At 39.2% G+C, this 20809-nt stretch overlaps 1 protein-coding gene across 2 annotated transcripts in view; it reads left to right on the top strand.

The window, feature by feature from the left end:
* The window catches only part of LOC119655575, a 37179-nt gene that overhangs the window by 10761 nt on the left and 5609 nt on the right, over window positions 1–20809 (top strand). For both annotated transcript variants that reach the window (XM_038061507.1, XM_038061508.1), the window contains exons 2-3: window positions 19232–19701; window positions 19789–19874. In XM_038061507.1, coding sequence (XP_037917435.1) covers window positions 19233–19701; window positions 19789–19874 — 555 coding nt within the window. In that variant the 5' untranslated portion in view covers window position 19232. The remainder of the gene's footprint in view (window positions 1–19231; window positions 19702–19788; window positions 19875–20809) is intronic.

Genomic DNA, 20809 nt, shown 5'->3' with positions numbered 1-20809 from the left:
TGGATCTTAGGTCAATTAAATTGTTTCGGAGAAATTGATAAAAATAGATGAAGAAAAAAAGAAGGCAGGAAAGTTTGCTTTGGTTGAAAAGGAAGTCGGAGAAAAAAACATTTTTAGATATTGATCTTCTTGTTGGATCGCATTTATTTTTGATAATGAAATGTGGGTTTTTTTTGGAATATTTTCAGTCTGCATGTGAAAGAAAGGCAAAGAAAGTTCAAGGTGAATGTACGATTTTTATTTATTTATTTTCGCCGAATGGTATCGAAGTGAAGGAAATGTTGTAGCTAATCAGAAAAGTTAGCGGAAGGGAATGGTACTCAAGGTGTTTACTCAGCAAAACTACATGCTGGGAGTAAAAAAGTTTACTGCATTCTGATACTATATCGATCGCTCCAATAACCAAAGAAATTTTAGAATGTTTCCTATTTCTAGGTATTTTAGCCCTGTATCTGTTGCTGTGAGCTATTCTCCCGTTTGTGCTCTTGTCCATTATCCCAGAGTTTGTATGAGAGTTCTATCCTGCAGAGTTTGCAGATAATATTCTCCAATATCTCTAGTTTTTCCAGGTCGTAGTTTTGGCTGTTTTGCTTGTAAAAATTCCATTAAGGTTCTGAAGACCTTCTCGACAAGGTTATAACAATTCTGCGCGCATTTTGATTTATATTCCGCATAAGTTCACCCATATAGTTATTCCCTGCCGTGGGCATGAACTCGCTCTCGTTTCAACCAGCCTTGTTGACATGAGTGCCTTGTTGTTAATTAGGATGAAAATGTTCTGCCACCCTCCCTATAGTTTTATAAGAGGTTGAAGTAAACGTATCTATCCATAGCGTATATTCCCGCTGAAATATACTGGTCTTCTACCCATTGTTTTCAAGTACCTTTTTTTATCAATGACCTCTGACCCCGCTTCCTGTACTTCGAGATTCCCGTCGGCATACTAGCAGTCAGTGGCTGGTTTAAGCAATAGGTCACTTCTATACCCTTTCAGTCAGTTTGCTGCTGAATTACGTTTCATTTCTTTTTTATTAAAATAAAATCTCATGGTCATGGTATCTATATTTATCAATAATCCAGGATGCCGCCCAGAAAGAACGTCAATCTTCTTTCGATTTAGGCAGCTCTCTATCTCGTTGATCTCCCGTATATTTTGGAGATTGCTCTCTTTGCCTGCATCTTCACGTAGAGATGAAGAAGATTTAATCCCAGAAGTATCTCCAGTGATTGCAATGAGAATGTTCTGATACGACAAGACCTATTTAATATGGATGTTTAGCTCTGGCCAAAAATAAGACAGCTTCATTGGGCTCTATCTTTTGTTTTCACCTCTGGTGTAGTTGTGCTTAGAAGCCGCCTTGCATCAATTAATCCTGTTTATGACATAAACTGGATGATGAGTACTGGCTGTAAAGACAATGAACAGCATCTCACCGCAGTAGAGACAAAGATGTTGCGTTGGACCAGTGGCGTAACACGCTATGATCACATCCGAAATGAGGATATTCGCGATCGATATGGGGTTACACCGGTCGTGAAAAAATTGCAAGCGGGGCATCTACGATGGTTTAGTCCCGTCATTCGCGCTAACGAGAATTCACTCGCCAAAATTGGTCTGAATATAAAAGTCGATGGGAAACAACCAAAAGGCCGGATGAAGCAACAATGGCTTGATACATTGGATGGTGATTTGAAAGCCCCGCGCTTGCATCCAGATTAGGCCTTTGACATAACGAAATGGCGGAAACGAGCAAGACAAACCGACCCCGCTTCTGAATTGGACAAAGGCGTTTCGTTTTAATTGAGGATTGGCATGGTATCTGCGTGTGTTTTTCATAATTGTTGTCTCAATACGATCTTAGGTGAGCGTTGATAGTTCAACTATTAGAGGCTTGATTATCATAGTTTCTGTGATTTTACTATCAACGTCTATTAGCCGCCCTGTGATTTTTGTATAAAAGATGCACTTCGAGTATCGCATAAGAACGTAAATTAGTCGTTGGTGCTTATAAATAGTCCTCGATAACCGTGACTGAGGTAACTATCCCCAATTCAAAAAGAACTTAGGTGATTTCAAAGTGTAATCAGCTGGAAGTTGCTTCCAGATGAGACTCTGAAGGCATGTTCCTATTAACGATTTGAAACTCCCGGCGCAAATATCGTTCTGCAGAGGCTTCATTGAATTATCTTTTATATATGCACAATAAAAAGGCATTGATATCGATTTCAATGGATAATTGCAATAGTTGAGTTAGTTAACATAAAAATGTTCTTATCTTTGATGACAATCTAACTGTCTGTGACGTCCTAAAATGGTGCCATGTGACCTGGGTGAATATGGAAATGTGGAAGTAGATCGTGCAAAGCATGGATTCAAGGATTCTAGTACTTGCTGGCGCCACTACTTTTCATGAAGCAGTCAATAGTCCCAATGATGATGGTGTTCCCCTAAAACTGATTCCCGTTGTACCAAGTACTTCAAAAATGATGGGAAAATATTAATTTTCTCTGGAGATGATCGTCAAACTTCTGGAAAAGATGAGTACATACCTTGCATGTTCACAGTAATTTGAGGATATTTCCGGGGTCAGGAATTGGTAGGAAAGGAGCAAACTGGTTTCCATTCTGAATCCTCCTGCATGATTACGTAAGCCTCTTAATTTCAATTGGTTTTGAGAAAGATCTCAACAGTGGCAACAAAGCAGAATGCTCCTTCTCTCATAATTAGTGGTAATGTAGAGAAAAATAGCCTCTTGTTTGTCAAAATGTTTTAAAAGGGGTGATCATGCTTGCATCTAGCAGTCAAAAATAAGTGAGTTATTTTCACAGATGCATTGCCTTGGGAAGAATATAATACCGTGTATGGGTGGTCAATGCCACATTATACCCAAAGCTTATTAAAGACGAAGAACTGAAAATGTATAACGTTTTTGGATGTAAGTAACAGTACGTCCTCAGTAAATGCTTTGATTGGTTTTATGTCTCGAAAATTTGTGGTGAAATTGACGGCCGAATGGTGTTCACATTGGAGGTCGCAGTGTTTACTTGGGGGTCTGCAAATTTTTCAATGTTGGCCATGTGGTCCTTGGTCTATTTTAGTTGAATAGAACTATATTCGCCACCAGGACCAACACAGAGATTGTGAATAACCGATGTCATTGATCGACCCGATTCGATCACGTGACATGATGACAGCTGTCACTATGCCTACTATGTACTCTAATTGTCTAAAAGGGTTAGTACACTAGACTTATTAAAGGCCTGAGTGCTGGAACTACGGTTCCTTTTTTTTTTTAAAAGAAAATACCTACTGTATTGTAGCAATTCCCTTATGCTGTCCAAATATAAAACAGACTACGATTAGTCGCGCTGGTGAAAATCAAACCCTACATACACTAGTTGCGATGTAAACCAATTTCGGCATTCTTAAGTTTATGCCATCCATGACACAGTTGATCATCAATCGGGTCGACTGTAGAAGTAGTTTTTTAGAAATGATAGGTGGTCGGTTTAAGACCAATTAGTTATCCATGAAAACCAATTGCTTAACTATAATGACATGGTAGGTATTAGTTACTAATGGTTGGTTGGTATGTTATACCTTCCGATAGAGATCAGGAAGCATCTAGTTGCCGTTCCACAATCTCATACCGCCGAATTAGTTGAACAATATTTACGAAAAAGTAGAAGGTGAACCGAATGGAGGTCAGATTTGTCTTTGGTAGGGAGTTGGCCAACCGTTTCATGCTCAATCTGCAGTACACCTTCATATTCCTTCCTCTAAATGACTCCGAGGTTTTCAGGACACATGTGTATTTCAACTCCCAAAGATCACCGGCCGTAAACTGGCCTCAGGTAGTGCTTGCTTTATGGTCTTGCTTGCTTTTGGTCCGCTATTAGACTGGATTGTTGCTGAAAAGGCTGCTTCACTAAAGTAGGCAAATATGCTATACACATTTGCTTCCACAAACCAACCCAAACGACAATAGACTTAATCAGTTTAAATCCTACTAGCTTTCAATAGGGAGTCAATGGGCGTGAAGACAGTTTCTGCATAAAAGGGTACATGGAGGCGGCATGAGATGCTTCTAGGTGACCAAAAGTTCTGTAAACTGTTAGTGAAGGAATGTATCATGTGACCTCAAAACTTTCCCCCAACTAGCATAGGTATATACCGTTGATTCGATTCCATAATAAGGTGCAATGACAGAAAGCCTGCACTTCTATCTCCATTACTTTATCAATTTGCCCTGATGAAAATTTTAAGAACCTGTTTGGAGAAAAGAATTCAATTGCAATTGCATGTAACTCTCTTGATGATAAATCTTGGATAATGCTGTGACCTTAAGTCGGCTCCAACATTATGTTTTGGAATTTCACTGCATTGGTAGTTTCTGCGAAGGACAATCTATCATACTATAGCTAATCAAAAATGAAAAATAGTTTCAAATCAGACAGGTACAAGTAAATAAGGAAGGAATATCATTAATGAAAATAGAAATGGGCCAAGTACGGAGCCCTGAGGGACTCCCGATGAGGAAAAAAGAACTGCTGGAGGAGACCCTACTCACTCTACCACCTAAATAAGACCTCAAACAGGGGAGAACAGATATACGGGCCGAACCTCTTGAAGAGCAGGGTATGGTCAACGAGGTCGAATGGGCAAGAGAAGATAGTGTAAATCGCGTGCAGGTTTTTCCTTCCATTCAGGAAGAAAGATAGCGACACTCCAATAACCTAGTTACAGCTAAGCGCCCGCTTTGAAACCCATGCTACTCCTTCGCTGTAAAATGTCGGAAGCAATATGATGGGTAGTCTTAACATACTTTTTGAGAAGTTATACTTAGAGCAAAGACGTAATATATTCCGGTAATTTTCAGCCAATGAAGCGCTAACTTTTTGGGGCCAGAGATATGTATTCCTTTTTCTTGCCTAGAACGGTATCTTCAAATAAATACGCTTTTTACATTTTTCTTAAGAGACGATTTAGAAGACCGTTAGGACCACATCAACTATGAAAGAGAGAATGGAAGAGGAATTGGTTGAAAAAATTTCGAATTTATCGGAAGAGGGATTTGGTGATGGAAATATTTTCCTTGGTCAACAGAGAGATATTAATGCTTGATCTAGAAAATTTAATCCAATCTATACTGAAGAAAACACAACAGTATCAATCTGATTTTGATCCCATTACTTTCCGATTTGCCCAACAGGTGTATCTTCCGGTTAGTCTTGCTGGTATAAACTCTCTAGCGGATTCGTTAGCTTTTTGGCCAATCTTGGCAATGAAAAGTGCCTCCAAGCATGCGATACTCTATTAACTACCCAAGTCTAGAACCATCGAGATAATCTGGTTCAAATCAATGTTGAATAATTCCCATATCAGCGGACAGGTCAGGGGCCTAGACATGTTGATCTGAAAAGGAAATAGCATGGGAGAGAACCGACATTATAAGGGAGCGGTGAGTCTATTGTAGGCAACGTTATGCAGTGTTGAATCGGCTATTTCCATATGGTCCTGGACCTTTGAAACGCGATTCTTATAACAGAAAAAAGGGGGGGGGGGAAGTGTAAGCTTCTCTGGATAACGCATTGTTGTGGTTGGCGAATTTGCATTAACAGCAACCATATACAAGATTACAATAATCGTCCCATGTATTTATTAACAGCTATGGTTATGAAGATATTTATTTTCTAAAATCAATAGATTGATTTCCGCATACCCAATGCCAAACAATAATTTGTAATCCACCATTGCCCGTGATCTATTCAATTATTGGTTAGTCTTATTTCGCTCTGGAAAGAATTGATTAATTCTACCTAAAATGGAAAATTGAAACTCAATCGGTTTTCTCTGCTTGAAGTTTAGCAGTAATACAATATCAGTGACTCACTAACTCGTTTCTAGGCAGACGTAATTCATAAAATTTGAGAAGGTAATCTTCAAAATGATATTGTTACTCTGTTCAATTAAAATATTTAATCATACGGATTGCCTGTTAAGTTAATCTATTTGTTGGAATATAAGCCATTTTAGCTACCCCCATCCCCTGGCTGCTCAGTATTTTGGTCTTTACGGCAGTTTTTTCAACTTGCTATGAAAGAGATGTAAGATCTCAAATATTCTTATTTATTCTCGTTCAAATTTTCTTACTTAATATCAAATCTGCAGTAGCCAAACCTATGCACTCATTAAGTATCTAACCATTTGTATCTAAACAGTGCTTCAGTTTGAGGATATATTTCGACCTAAATGAGAACTTGATTCAATTTTTGCTTCCGCATCACCATTTCCCCATTTAGGAAATTAGGTCATAAACCCATCGTTCTACCACTAAATCAGGCATCCATTCCATTTCTTGCTCTCGATTCACCTGATCCCTTAAGAGTTTTCCACACTTTGCTTTAAAAAAGCATCGAATCTCAGTAACCAGCACCTGCCGGTTATATTCCGCCAACAGTATACTTCTCTTCGTCTAAGGCTGTCCAATTATCGCCGTCAGCTATAAGTTGGCTTATTTAGTAAATTGAGTTTACCACGTTCTTGTTATTGGTTACCCGTTTAGAGATCGATCTCATAGTGATCTTAACCATCTAATGGTGAGGAGATTAAGAACATACTGCTAAAGAAGATAAAGTGCGAGTTATAGCTAACTCTTAATTAGATTTAACACCATATGTTTGATGCCATCTTTCTGTTCTGAAATTGATAGCCTTAGAACTCCCTGAAAATTATTTCAACGTAAAATACTGAATGGACGAATTTTCCGCTAGTTATCTGTTATATCCAAAATTGTTATTTTTTTTTGCTTTAACAAAAATTATTTAATGCATTGTCCTATTCAAAAAGGACAAACATCTTGGATACGGGTGCTCTCACCTATATTTTAATAATTTTTACTTGGCTTTCCAAACTATTTTCTATCTTTCGCAACATTTTTTCTAAAGACACAATTTCTTGGGTTTATAGCAGTTATCGCTGAGTTGCAAGAATCCCGGAAGCACATTGTACATTTGCAATAAGCAACAAACAAACCGTTAATTCATGATCATTTTCCGGAATAAAAAATGCACGCACATATACGTTATTGCTATAAATAATAATGATATAATTAGTTTTTCTCACACGATGCGAGATGGTAATACAAACGTAGATTAATGTACGATGCATGGGTTTTCTTGTGAGTCATCCTAGAAACGAAATAGTATCTTAAGATGCTCCTGCATTTTTTCATTTAAGTGCTTCTAACTTCTTCGTTTCGTTCCTTCGCTGCAGAAAGTGAAGAGTAGATAACTTCCATGTGAGTACGTAAATGCTCATATAGGTGTTGTGTGGTCTTGTTTTTCTGTAGTAAATTGTGGATAATGAGGGTGCATTATGTTATTTTATTATAAATAATGTAAACATGGACTAAATCCGTACATAATCAGTCATTAGGAATGAACAGGAGAAGTCAGAAAATTTTCCAGGTCTCAGTATCTGGTCATAAATAAGAAAGAAGTATCTTAGATTACCAGATCTGTTCTTTATGCATGTTAGATCTGTTCTTTATGCACGTTTTTTGCTGACACTAATATTCTTAAATAAAAATATTTTCCTTTAATTAATCAATTGCTTTTCTTTGCAGGTAAATAATTTGGCTTTTTGTCGTTAAAAACTGTGTGAGTAAAAATTATTGAAAAGTGACAGCTAAGACCAAATGTGTGGAATTCCGGCCTAATAGGAATGCTATTAGCGGAACGGTGTCAAGCAATTAGAAATCTTAGCTAAATATTTTATAAGCGCAGCTCTAGAAAAGTGCAGATCATCTAGGCCAGAAGTCGCTTCAGAAAGAGTGCATGGCCTTTGCTAGTCCTGGACCCTAGGTCCAGTTTATTAAAGTTCTTTGCCGTTTTGCCCTAGAACTATCAAGTACCCTATGACAGAAAATAGTCACTCTTCATAGTAGCTCATCAAAGAGTAATCAAATTGCTATGAAAAGAATCTCACCGGAATTTCCACAACGAATGGAAATTGTATTGTCCTATTGTATTTTCACTGCCAAAATTAGCTCTTATAAGTTAGATTCAATAGGGATATGGCAGAAAACATTACTTTTTGCTCAAGTTAACTTTTGGAAAGTCAATTTTATGTTGATCAATGACATTCAAAAATACCACAAGGTTTGGTAAAAAATTAATCGTAAAACGAAATTTTAATTGCGCTTTACTCGCTTAAGTTTTTTGTTTATGATCCCTTGCAAATCTTTCAACAGAATTGATGTAAAACTGATAGTTGAAATTTTAATTTGAGCCAATTTTGCTCTGCGCTGATATGGACTTAGTTGACGTTAGTTGTCGCTTCAATTGCTGGTCCGATCTTTGCGCTTTAAAGCGTAAGTTGAAAGAACGGAAGGTCATTAAAGAATGGAAGGTCAAAAGGGCATTGGGCTGAGAGAAAGTTGGGAGTCATCCCAGTACGTTACAATAACTAACTATCGAATAGTTGCAAAACCTAAAAAGTTTTACAATTTGCTGAGGTCGAGTTTCAAGGTAAGCCTTGGATATCCTTGGATAAAATAGTTACCAATTTCCTTTCAAACGGGGCTTAATTATCGCTTTATCAGTGGATGGATCTTGAAGAAAATGAACCATGATAGCTCTTATGAACCAGTTTCTTTCAATCCTCTTTCAAAACAATTAGGTAGCTTAGCACTAGTTTTTGTTGATACACTGGTTGCGAGAGACAATTCTATACGTCAAGCTTCATTTCAATCGAACGGTGATGGGTCTTTATCACCTTAAAGTAGGAAGCAGCTGATAGACGCCTCCATTTTTCTGCTTTCTGTATTTTCTACTGATCTAGTCTAGTCTCTCCTTTTGAATTAACCAGCCAGCTGTAATTAATACTCTAAATCGCATATACTAGTTCTTGAGGTCAGCGTAGCGATGGACTTAATTACAGCGTCATGACGATTGCCTAAAATCACATTAAATATCAACTTCGAATAGGCTGATCACTTTACTTTACGTTAGAACCACGCTAGGCACATTTTGCCGCTTTCTGTTTCGTGCCTTTTTTGGACGGTGGAGCTAAATTTTTCTAACAGAAATCCTTCTTTGGGTCTTTTGGAATTTGATGACTACTGAAGAAATGTACAACATCTAAAGAAAGAAATCAAAAAGTCGTGTAGAGAGTAGAAAATAAACTCAATGTGAATCTTGAAAAAAAGGTCGAAAAGATATGGCAATGAAAACGAATGAAAATATAACCACATCACTAAAGCAGTCCAATGCCCCACCAAAGCTGGGAGCTGGTTTCAGACATGATATTGACTTTGAGATTCAAATCTAAAATTATTTCCGTCTAATCACGACAAATTGAATACAATCAAAATCCTCTTAGAGGCAATATTGTGATCATGCTGGGTGATCTGAATCTCAAGGTCGGCTCTGATAATAAGCCCTTGAAATGTGATATGGGCAAACGGAGTATTGAGGTTCATAACGATGGTATTCTCGATGTACAAAACAAGAAGCGCGCTGATATTAGCCTCGAAAGGGATCGTAACTTTCTAGTGAGAATCGTTATTTGCGACTTCCGTTCGCGCCTACTCTCGCCTCTCAAGTTAAACCTGGACCTATGATTGATCCGGATGTCATCGGATAATGAGAGCAATATCTTGCTGGTTTGACAGCAATTGTTTTTAACATTTCTTCAGAGAGCATAGATTAACGCTGGGCCGCCTTTTTTCTGAATTAGTCAAGTTATCGGGCATGCCTCAAATGAAAGTGACACCACCTAGCCCACTGTGAAAAAGTGGAAAATGGTCAACAAGCGCAAGGAATTGAGAGCTCTGACGATTTTTGCAAGTGCAAACAACGTCCTTTTCCTTCTAAATGACCACCACCAGGTTGAAAGATAAAAGGTTCTGTCATACAGAATACTGATTTTTGCTGGTCAAAAAAGGGCCGACAAAGCAGTTCCTGTTGGGGAGTGATTGGGTAGATAAGCGAAAAAACCGTAGGCTTGGAGTCGCAGTTTATAATCGATCTAAGTGAGGGCGTCGCGCCGAAAATTCCAAATAATGAAAATCCTGTGCACTTTAGACCTGGATTATTCAGTTTTATGTGGAATTTAATAAAAATGCAACGGGAACTTATGCTAGATTCAAGAGGCTTACAAAAAACTTTGGTATGACGCGTACGAGGGTTCTTAAGTGCAGTAACTGTAGTAGCTGAATAATTGAGTTTTAGTAAAACTTCAGTTTATTTTCCCTTCGTGATGCAAAAGTTAAATATGAGAAAAGTGTTGGCCAAACGGGATCACAAGGTACAGCATGAACCAATATGCAGTGAAATGCTTGTAATCCGCTAGGTTTTGATCAAAACTCCAATGTTTCCGCAATTGCTCCCTACAGTCGTAGCGTCTTTGACTTTTTCGTGTTGCTGAAAAGAGAAGTGAAATGACAGCATTACGGTTCAGACCGCTTCCTTCCTGAAGGGCGTTTCGGTTGCGGATTTCAGAGGGTCTATGATGCATAGAAATCCGCTGGCAGCGGTGTATTGACTCACAAGGGTGCCACTTTGAAGAATATTACGTTATTTTAATAAAACTGTCAATAAATTCCTCCTTCTGAGATCAATCCTAATACTTTTAAAATATACATACTGGGAATTTTACTTTTCTTAGCTTGTTACCGTAATGTGTGGATATAGGTTGTCTCTCCGAATAGGGCAGAAACCAATTCAGTTAATTAAATTCAAGCGGGATATGAAATTTCTGGGAATCTGAGGATGGAGTGGAGTGGAAGGAGCGGATGACCACCGAGATCTTGAAGAGGGGCACCCACCTTGAGTGCGAGCAGCGAGTTCAAATTCTCACTTCATTTGCTCATCATCTCATGTGTGCATCATATCATCTTGGTACTCTGCTTTACGACAACAATGCCTTACGGGCCAGATACTAGTGGATAAGTTGATTAGCGGGCAAACGAGCATTGAATAGGTCACATCTTTAAAAAGCTCAATTGTAGGTTATGCTATACAATTGAATCACTGTCCTAGAATAGCCAACGGGTGTGTTGCCCTAGAATTGTCTGAATGAGAACAGTGGAGGATAAGTACAAGCTTTTTAAGATGTGAAGTGTGTCGCCAGAAACCGAAGACCATAGCTTTTAGGTGCGGTTGTCGAGCTATATATAATAGTTCGAGCAAGATGCCTTTGCAGATACCTTCTCAATTTTTGCTTCCTGCCGGATTTTCATGACTAAATTGGCCATCATGCTATCTAGCACTTTCATTGGCATAATATAAATCAGAAGTTTAAACAATATATATTTACCATCAATAAATCTGAGGTTCTTGAATGGGACATATAAATATCTTGAAGCCATTGAAATGAAAGTTGATTAAGGTGAAATGTTGCATCTCATTTACACCATAGAAGGGGAGTAAGGACTTCAATACCATAAGGGGGTTGCGAAAAACTTAGAATCTGTCAGCAGGATCTACATATATCTTCCAGTTAGGGCTGTTAAGATTGTCCTGAGCACTAGAAGCTTGGTGCTCAGGACCATCAATACCAATCCCCGGACTCAGTCAGAGGAAGCACTCCCTAAATTATTATAGCTCAGCCTTTCAAAAGTTAGTAGTATCATTTGACGGTATATGCCTGTTGACTTGACGTTCATCTTCAGACCTTGTAATGGTGCATTTATTGTAATGACAATAATTGGCGTGACAGTTAGATCTAGGGCTTGAAGTATAGCCCGAGGGGAAGGTGTCTTTATACAAAATGCATCCACTGGCTTCACCAGCCTTGATTGAGGCTGAAAATTAGTCATTGCCAGGTATCCTTTACTGTGGAGTTCTTTGTTGAGCTGGAGTCATAAGGAATGCAATTTGTCCGTGAAAGACTGAGTTTCATTGCCATACGTGGCATTAATGTGTGGGGAATTTGATTCTGAGCTCCAGTTCTCCATCCACGACCTTATTTGTTGAATTGCTTAGAGTTAATCACCAGGATGAGTATTTTGAGTTTTTGTTACGTTTCTGAGATTTCAATAATGGGTTGGGGGTCTAGGTGTCGAGCGAATGGTCGAAAAGGGGAGGAATCTTCTGAAAAATTTTAGACGCTCGTATGTCCGTTAATATTGAGGATTTCGAGAAAAGGAGGCTAATACGTGATTGTATAGAGGAGAATCAGCCCTTGAAATGATATATAAGTTGGGGGTTTAAGTACCAGGAAAGTGGCCAAACAGTGGAGGAATCCTTTGAAAAACTTTACACGATTGTATTTCCGTTCACGTTTAGGGGATGGAGGGTCAGTCTTTCAATTTCGCAAACTCTACGAACCCTAATCGTAGTGGGCGTCTGTGTTCATCTATTGTTTGTCTCACTGCTGTGAGCTTATCACTTGCACAGCGTTAAATGATAGGGAAACTGAAGCACAATATGACTGTGTTTATGTCCTATGTTCCACTAAGGAGTAATCAGGAAACACTACGAAAATCGCTCCGGACAAAATTCCATTTCGCCTAGACAACGCTAAGAGTTCACAGTTCACGATCGAATCTTAACTTTTGCAATCTGTCGGGACAAGATGGTTGAATCAAATCTTTTCTGAATCCATCCCCACTTGAAGCACTAAATTCATTTTCTTTGAATGTAAAATAATAATATGTAGTATATAGTACTTTCAATATATTCAAGCATTTGAATCTACAACGATGAATGCTTAGAAATATTCCGCATTATAGATGATTCTCTAAACCGCGCCGCCTTGACTTTACCTTTTCTCTTTCTCATCCAATCAAACTAAATTAGATACTTTTGCATGTAACCACAGAGACTACGAAAGCTTTCTCAGAATTGAAAACATGAAAAACAAATTCACACCGATCGGAATGAGGTCAATTCTGAGTATCTGAATCAAAAGTTCAAATAGTGGCGCCCCACAAGATATTATTGGAAAGCTACTGACTAGCCTAATTACTTTCACAAATAATTCATAACTCTGTTACGACTCAGGCAAAAGAGAAACCTTAAATAAACATGTCACGCAAATCCGTTAATAGCACGCTAAGGTGCAGTTGAAATACTTTACCGTCGCCAGCGCATTGTTGTGCAGAAGCGATGGTAATCCATAAAGATACAAGAATGGCGGGTTCCATTCTCTCTAACAGGCATGCCGTCTCGTGGAAGATAGTCGTCATCGACATTACTGTCGTCATTATTGGAGGACCTAGATACTCGTATATTGTTAAATTGCAACCACTTTGCGATAGAAGAGGAAGTCAATTAACTCTTTGATGGACACGCATTCATAGAGATGGGCAGTAAACGAAGGATCCGCTATAAAACGATATTTAGTTTCTTACAGACCAAAGTAAAGATACTTTGAAAAATGGTTTAGAATTATCAGAAAACCCGTTGTTCTAAGGTTATTACGCTGATTGTATGATAGTCGACGATACTTGGCAGTATAAAATCCGTGTTGCACTGAAAGAGAAAAGGGTTAATATCTTCCAACATAAATTCCAACCGACATTATTAGCCCCGCTAACATGTGAAAATATCGAACACTAATTAACATCAGAATAAAACTAAATAGTTCAGTAAGTAGCTAATTTCATGTCTAACTTAATTTGGAATGTTCGTGTTTAGGTCAGAAGCCTGAATTCCTCATTAGCACGCACTTGAACCTACGCCACGAATAACAACTGTTATTGTAACAGAACAATTCTCACCTGGAGGAGGCGTACCATCAGGTCTCAATGGATAGTGCAATGAATAGCATTGGAAGAATCTTTTGTCTCAAGTTCAAGCTATCCAGTTTCAGTTGCACGCGGCTAAATAGACTCCAAGATAGATATCCATATGAAAGTATCTAGAGTATCTGAAAAGTAGTGACTGAAAGCTTCTCATTGATTATCTGTGCATAGATACACTCACGACGAGGCTAGCAAACGTGTGACTTGTGATAGTACGACATACTTTCACGCCAATTGAATCACTTCGAACGGAATGTGTTTTGTACTGTTTCTGAAAATATCTTTCGTTATGGATATGCATACGTGTAGCTATACAGATTGGATAAAAGAAGGAAAGCTCTGCGGACTGGTAAAAGTCTTTCGATTTATTTATTTCTTTCGCATGTAACATTTTTTAGAGTGTCAACGGAGTGACAATAAAACGCGCCGATATTTATTCGAAGGGATAGTTGGGTATGGAGTGAATTTCATGTGAATGAGAAACTTTAGACAGTCTGAAGAGGTTTTTCATTTGCGACATAAAGTATATTTCACACCTTTTTTTGAAAGAAAGATACTCTTTCGAGGTGAAAATGGGGAAAAAGGTGACTAATTTAAAACACATTCAATTGGTTGCGTCATGGATGTTGGTAGTCGTCTTTGTGGTTGTCCTGCTACCAAGCCTATGTCAAAGATAAGAGGGTGAAGCACATTCACATTAGATAGCAAGTACATATCCTGATCGGAGAATTTGCATATCTAAACATAGTACCAATCTGACAGCGGAATTAGTGTTCAATTTTGTTTCTTCGCTGGCATATATCAACTATCCACCTTATTCTGTAAGAAACCCGACCTATGTTTAAAATTTTCTTGGTTACCTTGGACTCTATCTTTTTATTTAACTTCGTATTTTTGGGAGAGATTAGTCTACGGGATATCGCCAGGGGAACTTTTCAACGAAGACGCTTTTGTTTGCGCCATATTTTTCCGATTTTGCGCTGGTGATAGTCGGGCCCACTAAATATTGGGCTGCTCCGATAGTTTTCCATGAAATTGATACAGTCTTTACTTTTGCGGCCTCCCAGCAGAGTAAATAAATTGATAAGTTGAAAAGCTGACTACCGGGGAAAATGTTGTAATCGATACACTCTATTTGAGCACATTAAGGTAGGACAAGCCTTAAGCTTAAACGGTTCCTTTTGCGTTGAGCTTGGTTTTAAGCTTTCACTTCGTATTAAGTATTATTTTATCCAATAACAGCAATAACAGACTAAATGTGTCCCAGGCAGGTTGCCACGAGAAAGCTTCCTTCATTGGTTGCTGTTTTTCCGTTTTGCCTCTTCGCGTAGGCCAGAGCCTCTTTGGTACTCGTGCTGCCGTTCAAGACCAGTTATTCCCTGGCATAGATCCGCTTGTGCAGATTGACTTGCAGAGAGCATTAACATTGAATCCCGGAAACCTGAAAAATGGCGAACATTGACTGTGTAATTCTACTCTTCTCACTTTCTGTTGGTAACTTCAATCTGCAATTTTTATTTCCAAACTGTGAGTTACACTGGACCGACTACCTCTTATCTGGAGTAATGGTGGAATGTTGGCATCACAACACTACTCTATTCTCCTCTATAATTGGCAAGCACTAGTCAGCAGCAATTGATGCATTTATCCGCCACAAGGCTGACGGTGGATACTTCCCCGCAAACTTTTTGCTGAAGTTCAATACGGTAGGGCCACAGTAGTACAGTAGTAGTAATCATGCCAAAATATAGAGAGGCACTAGCTAAGGAGTGTCTGCAGTTACGTCTTGGTGGTTTAACGTGAGTAACCGCCATGTCGGTCTAACTTCACGTTCTTCCTAATACATGGATTGATTGATCAATGGTGCCAATTTATACTGAGTGCGGGCTCAGTATTTACACTGACCGTTGCAAAACCTACCTAAAGTTGCTACCGAACTAAGGGGTATGGCACCCGAGTTGCACAGCGCAACTTCGCGCATGAGGCCTAAAGGACTCTGTCTGTGATGTGGAGATAACCACAACCGGAAACCACAAATAATCGGGCCGAGAACACATGCTCCAGGAATTCTCCTGAGACATATGAACTTGGAGGGCTATTTCGGGTTCCAGATAACGTCTAATGAGGCGTCGTCGAAGAGGACGTTTCAGGTGAGGCCTCGTACAGCACTCGCGTACTACATCGCGGCCTACAAGTCAATGTGAATGAAAATCTTAACGCCACCTCAGTGTACTAGGAATGGTTGCATAAAAAGCTAGCGAAACTTGAGTTGCTCACTAGTCAAGCGGTAGGATGCGAGCTCATACCTCCCTTTTGAAGCCGACCTTGAAGCATACAGTTTGCACACCAGAGTCCAGTATCGATCTGAACTACTGACAACTAATACAGCATCAAAAACAGACACAAAATAATTTAATTGAGTTCCAGGAAAGAGTCAGAAAATCGTAGAGTTTCCCGAGTTTTACACTATTTATTATAGGTTGAGTTCGTCGAAACCTTGCGGATAGGCCTATTACCGATAACTGAAGAATCCTTAAAGAGACGCTTGTCATTTTCCCGGTATGCCCTTCTGCAGATCCTCGATGTTATCTGAAGGTATTGAATTCTGCGTAGGACATAGGATTCCTTGGAGAGCGAAAACTGGAGCTCAGCATCGTAGTCGTTATTCGAATTGCGACGATGCTAGACATCAGTATGAGAATTACTTGGAACAACATCGTCTCTTTCATTATGCAGCTCACTTCTTCAAAGCATGTGCACATTTTCCCACCAAGTATCATACTTCCTTGCACTGCCTATGTATCGACACTTTCTAAACACTTTCTAAGCACATGAAAGTGGCTAAAAAGGCGGAGACGAAAAAGGCGTTCCTTACCAAAGACAAGGAAAAAGGGAACCCAAAGCATCATTTGTGGCATGTAGCACCAGTGTCCCAAACATGATGGCCCTTTACCACTGATTAGATACGTAAATAATTTATTCTATCAGCGCAAAATATCATTCGCCATGGCTCTTTTATTTTCAGAAGTCACTGTCTGTCCCTGTGTTGGTCTTCTTATTGTCTAAACCTCATGAGTTTGGTTATCAGGAAGTATTTCTGTGAAGGAACTACTTTCAAGATAGAAAGACACTCCATCCAAGAAGTTAATGAACATATGTCCCGTATGGGTCCTCTTTTTGAATGTGTGTTGAGGATACGGCACGGGAGTCTGCTTTATGCTTGTCAACATGCTGCTTTTTTATGTACCTTTCTTTATGTCACACGATTTCTACCAATACAGGCACCATCGGGTTGTAGAGGTAGTCCAGCACGCTTTGGTCTACAGGAATAGGAGGGCATATCTTAACCACTATAAAGTGATGTTATTTGCAGTTCCCAGGTGGTGGGAATTTTCATCCTGGGCCTGGATTTTCTTTCTACGGCCCTATTTGGGGTGACAATAATATTTTCCGATATCTCACTTGCCACCTCTCTCAAAAGCTTTGATTGCACTTTGCGCGTTCAATCTGTTTCCTTCTGGATTCCATAGGATCATCAAGTTCTCCTACGCGTTCAACTTCCCACTGTTTCCGCATTCTTGATGACATCCACATTGCCCCAAGTGATGATGTATCTTTCCCCTATGATGTGCCGTACTATCATGGATTTCAGCTTTGCGTTCTTCTTGTTCTTTTCCCTGGCCGTTTTCGCTTCTCTCTCGTGCTCGCTCCATTAGTCTTTTCGCTTGCCCTACATATCTTTTCTTGCAATTTTGACACATATATATCTCACTGGATTTGTGTTTTAATTTGCGGTCCTTGGCGGATCCGAGCTTGCTTTTTAGTTAGTGAATCCTATTCGATGGCACCATGTCAATGGTCAACCCTTTCATTGTTTTTTAAACTTCAACGAACCCGCAGAGTGAGTGACCCCCATTCTTGTTTTCCCTTCCAAGTTGTTAACGAGCGATGTCAGTGCCCGTATTGCTTGCCGTTTCATCTGTTTCCTTCATGAAAGTTGATTGGAAGTCGTTCTTCCTTTTCTTTCATAAATCTTCTAGCACTGAAGGGCACGATGGACAATCTGTGGATCATTGCTTGGAAAGGGGCCATTTTATGTTAATGGAAGTAATTCAAATTTTCTAGAATCGTTTGCTGTGTCTGTGTGTAAGCTTTCAATAGATAAAAGAGATCCCACTTTCTCCTCTAATGATTCTTAAATCTAGAAATGGGATTTCTACATTGTCCTCTATCTCCATTTTGAAGTTTAGGTTCCGCTATACTTTATTCAGGACCGTCAACATCTCCTCCACTTTGTCTTCATGGAAAACGGTGAAAATGTCATCTACATACCTTCTCCAGATTTTTTGGAGCAGGCCCTTGGAATGTAGATCATTCTCAATCTTGTCCATGAATATGTCACTCAAAAAACAGGACAGGGATTCCCCATTGCCACCCCACTGGTTCCTTTGTAGCACTTCCCTCTAAATGTCAAGTAGTCCTCTGCCAGGCATATCCCCACGAGTTTGATGAGCATCCCAATTTCTCTTTTCCATGCCAAGGATGATGGGTTTTTACTTAGTATACCCTTCTCCAGATTAAGAACCGCCTCCTTTACCGGGTTGCTTGGAAACAAGACCTCCAACTCAAATTACACTAGACGTTCATCCTGTGCCGTGAATTCCGCATCCTTTAGTTCCCTGATGCGGTCCTCTCTACTGCTGATGGTTGTTCCAGCAGGCGGCCCTTCTAGTACTTTAAACCTACTAACCGGCCACTTGGCGATATTTTGTGTGGGCGAGTTTGTACTGTTATAATTTCCCAGAATTGGTTAGCAGGTTTGTGGATTTTAGTTAGACCCTTTATTCTTGGCAGTACGGGGTTGGGCATCCTAAGTTTGGCTGGATTCTCTAATATGTAGTGAAGGAGGAGTTGCAGAAAGTCATTCTTGAAACACATAGTTTGTCTACAAACCAGAACCAAAAAGTAGATTTGTGGTCTCTGCAGAATAAAGGAAAAAGCCTTTTCACACTTTAAAAAACCTTCTACAAACGCAGGTTTTTTTGGCTCAAAATCTATAAAAAATCATAGACTGTGGTTTAATTCTTGGTGAAGTACTTGGGTTACCTTTGTGGTAAGTCCAGTTTTTTCATGGATCCATGCATTGAACTCAAGGAGTTGGACTCGATTAATACGTCTTGATATATATGTTTCACTGCCACATTCCATTCCATAAAACGATAAACGAATGTATGAGAAAATCGGTGGCCTATGGATTTACTTCTTCTTTAGGGGATGTAGGGATATATTTCGTAGTAAGAGGGGAGAGCTAATTGCAGAGCAAATGCTTCTCACCTAAAAAGGTGTCGGGTACCAAATTTGGATCTTAAACATAAATTACAAAAAGATGAAAAACCAAAACAAAATGAGGTTTAAGATAATATTGCTTAAATAGTCAAGATTTCAAAAAAACACTAAACTCAATTATCCCTTTCCAGAATGCACACACCGAAAACCACAGGTTGGGCATTATTCGCCCTGTTATTCAGCAACACCCTCCTTCTTACCTATGCCTACCCGCAATCAGTGAAACAAGCGAGCCCGTACCAAGTGCAACAACGAAACTATGACGAAGAACAACAACAAATCCAAGAAATTCAACAACAAATCCAGGAACAACAACAGCAACAACAACAATATCGATCACCAGTTTATCAACCCCATCAAGCAAACACAAGGAAATTCGTAGCAAAACCCAATGCCCTGAAAAAAGTCGCCCTTGATGACATCGACGATGATCTTCAGAGCAATCAGATCTCTGAGACAACAGGATTCTCATGGTCCAACTTGTTGGCAACATTCTTGCAAGTGTTCTTCAATAACGGAGGAAATTCACCAACGAAGTCCGATGATTTGGATGGTAGCGCTGGATTTGGACAATCACCATGGGCTAATGTTATCTCAGTTGGTAAGTTAGGATGTCCCATCCTGCCAGTCCTTTAGCAAATAAGAAGAAGGTTGTACACTTGATGATAATTGTTGCTAACTCCTTTAGGCTTGAAAATCATCACCACATTGTTGGGCGGTGGAGCACCAAATGATGGAATAGATAAAGTTGATAACGGAGGATCGCCACTACAGGTACATTCACAGTTTTCTTTAAATTGTAGCAAAACTAACCACTGTCGAGTTTAACCCCTCGTATATGAGTCTTACCTGCTTCATTTGCTTTTCTAGAACTATCTTTTAGCTAATTTAATATAGAACTTAGAATTAGATATATTCGTATTTATTATGGTTGCCCAATTGCCATTTTATTTTTCGAGTTTGTTGAGTTCAGATCAGTTTTTAACATGTTTTTAACAGAGTATGTTGTACGAATCTCGTGGCCCCGTTAATAATGAAAATGAGACCTAAATAACATTTTGAAGGAATATCGCTGCCAGAAGATAAATAAGTATTTTTAATCGCAGATGAAAGGGTATGATCGTATTCAGTGCTTTTGAAAGATAAATATTTTCGGAAATGGGAAATCCGATAATTGAGCTACGATGCGCTCACAAGGGTTTGATGGTTGATTGTTCGGAACAGAAGAGATAATCTATTAAAAAAATCAATGCTAGTCAATGGGAGTAAACTGTATGTCACAACGTAAAATTTTTTCAATCAGAAAAGAGAGGATTCAATTTATTACCAAACGTTGCCTGTATTTTAAACCACGGTGTCCGAATTTTATCCTTGATTTAGTATAGGTAGTGCTCATATGCCTTACCGCAGCTAGTGCGATACAAATTGCGCTATCCAGCGATAGTCAACAGAGTAACCTCTTCTCTCCAGCTAATCGTTTTGCACAGTTCCTTATATGTTGCTGTCTCTGGAAACCTAGAAGAGAGGGACTTTGAACAAACTATTCATAACTTCCAGTTCGTCCCTGCACTATCTCCCCAGGTTGGTTAAACCTTACATATCGCCAGTATTTCCGTATGGAAGACGCTGACATAACCTGGAGGATTGTATAATTTGAATATTTTGTGTGCATCCGTGAAAATTATCACTCGGACTGCACAGCCCAGTTT

This window comes from Hermetia illucens, chromosome 4, assembly GCF_905115235.1.
Source record: "Hermetia illucens chromosome 4, iHerIll2.2.curated.20191125, whole genome shotgun sequence".
NCBI classification, from domain to species: domain Eukaryota; kingdom Metazoa; phylum Arthropoda; class Insecta; order Diptera; family Stratiomyidae; genus Hermetia; species Hermetia illucens.
This window is presented reverse-complemented; position numbering and strand designations above follow the sequence as displayed.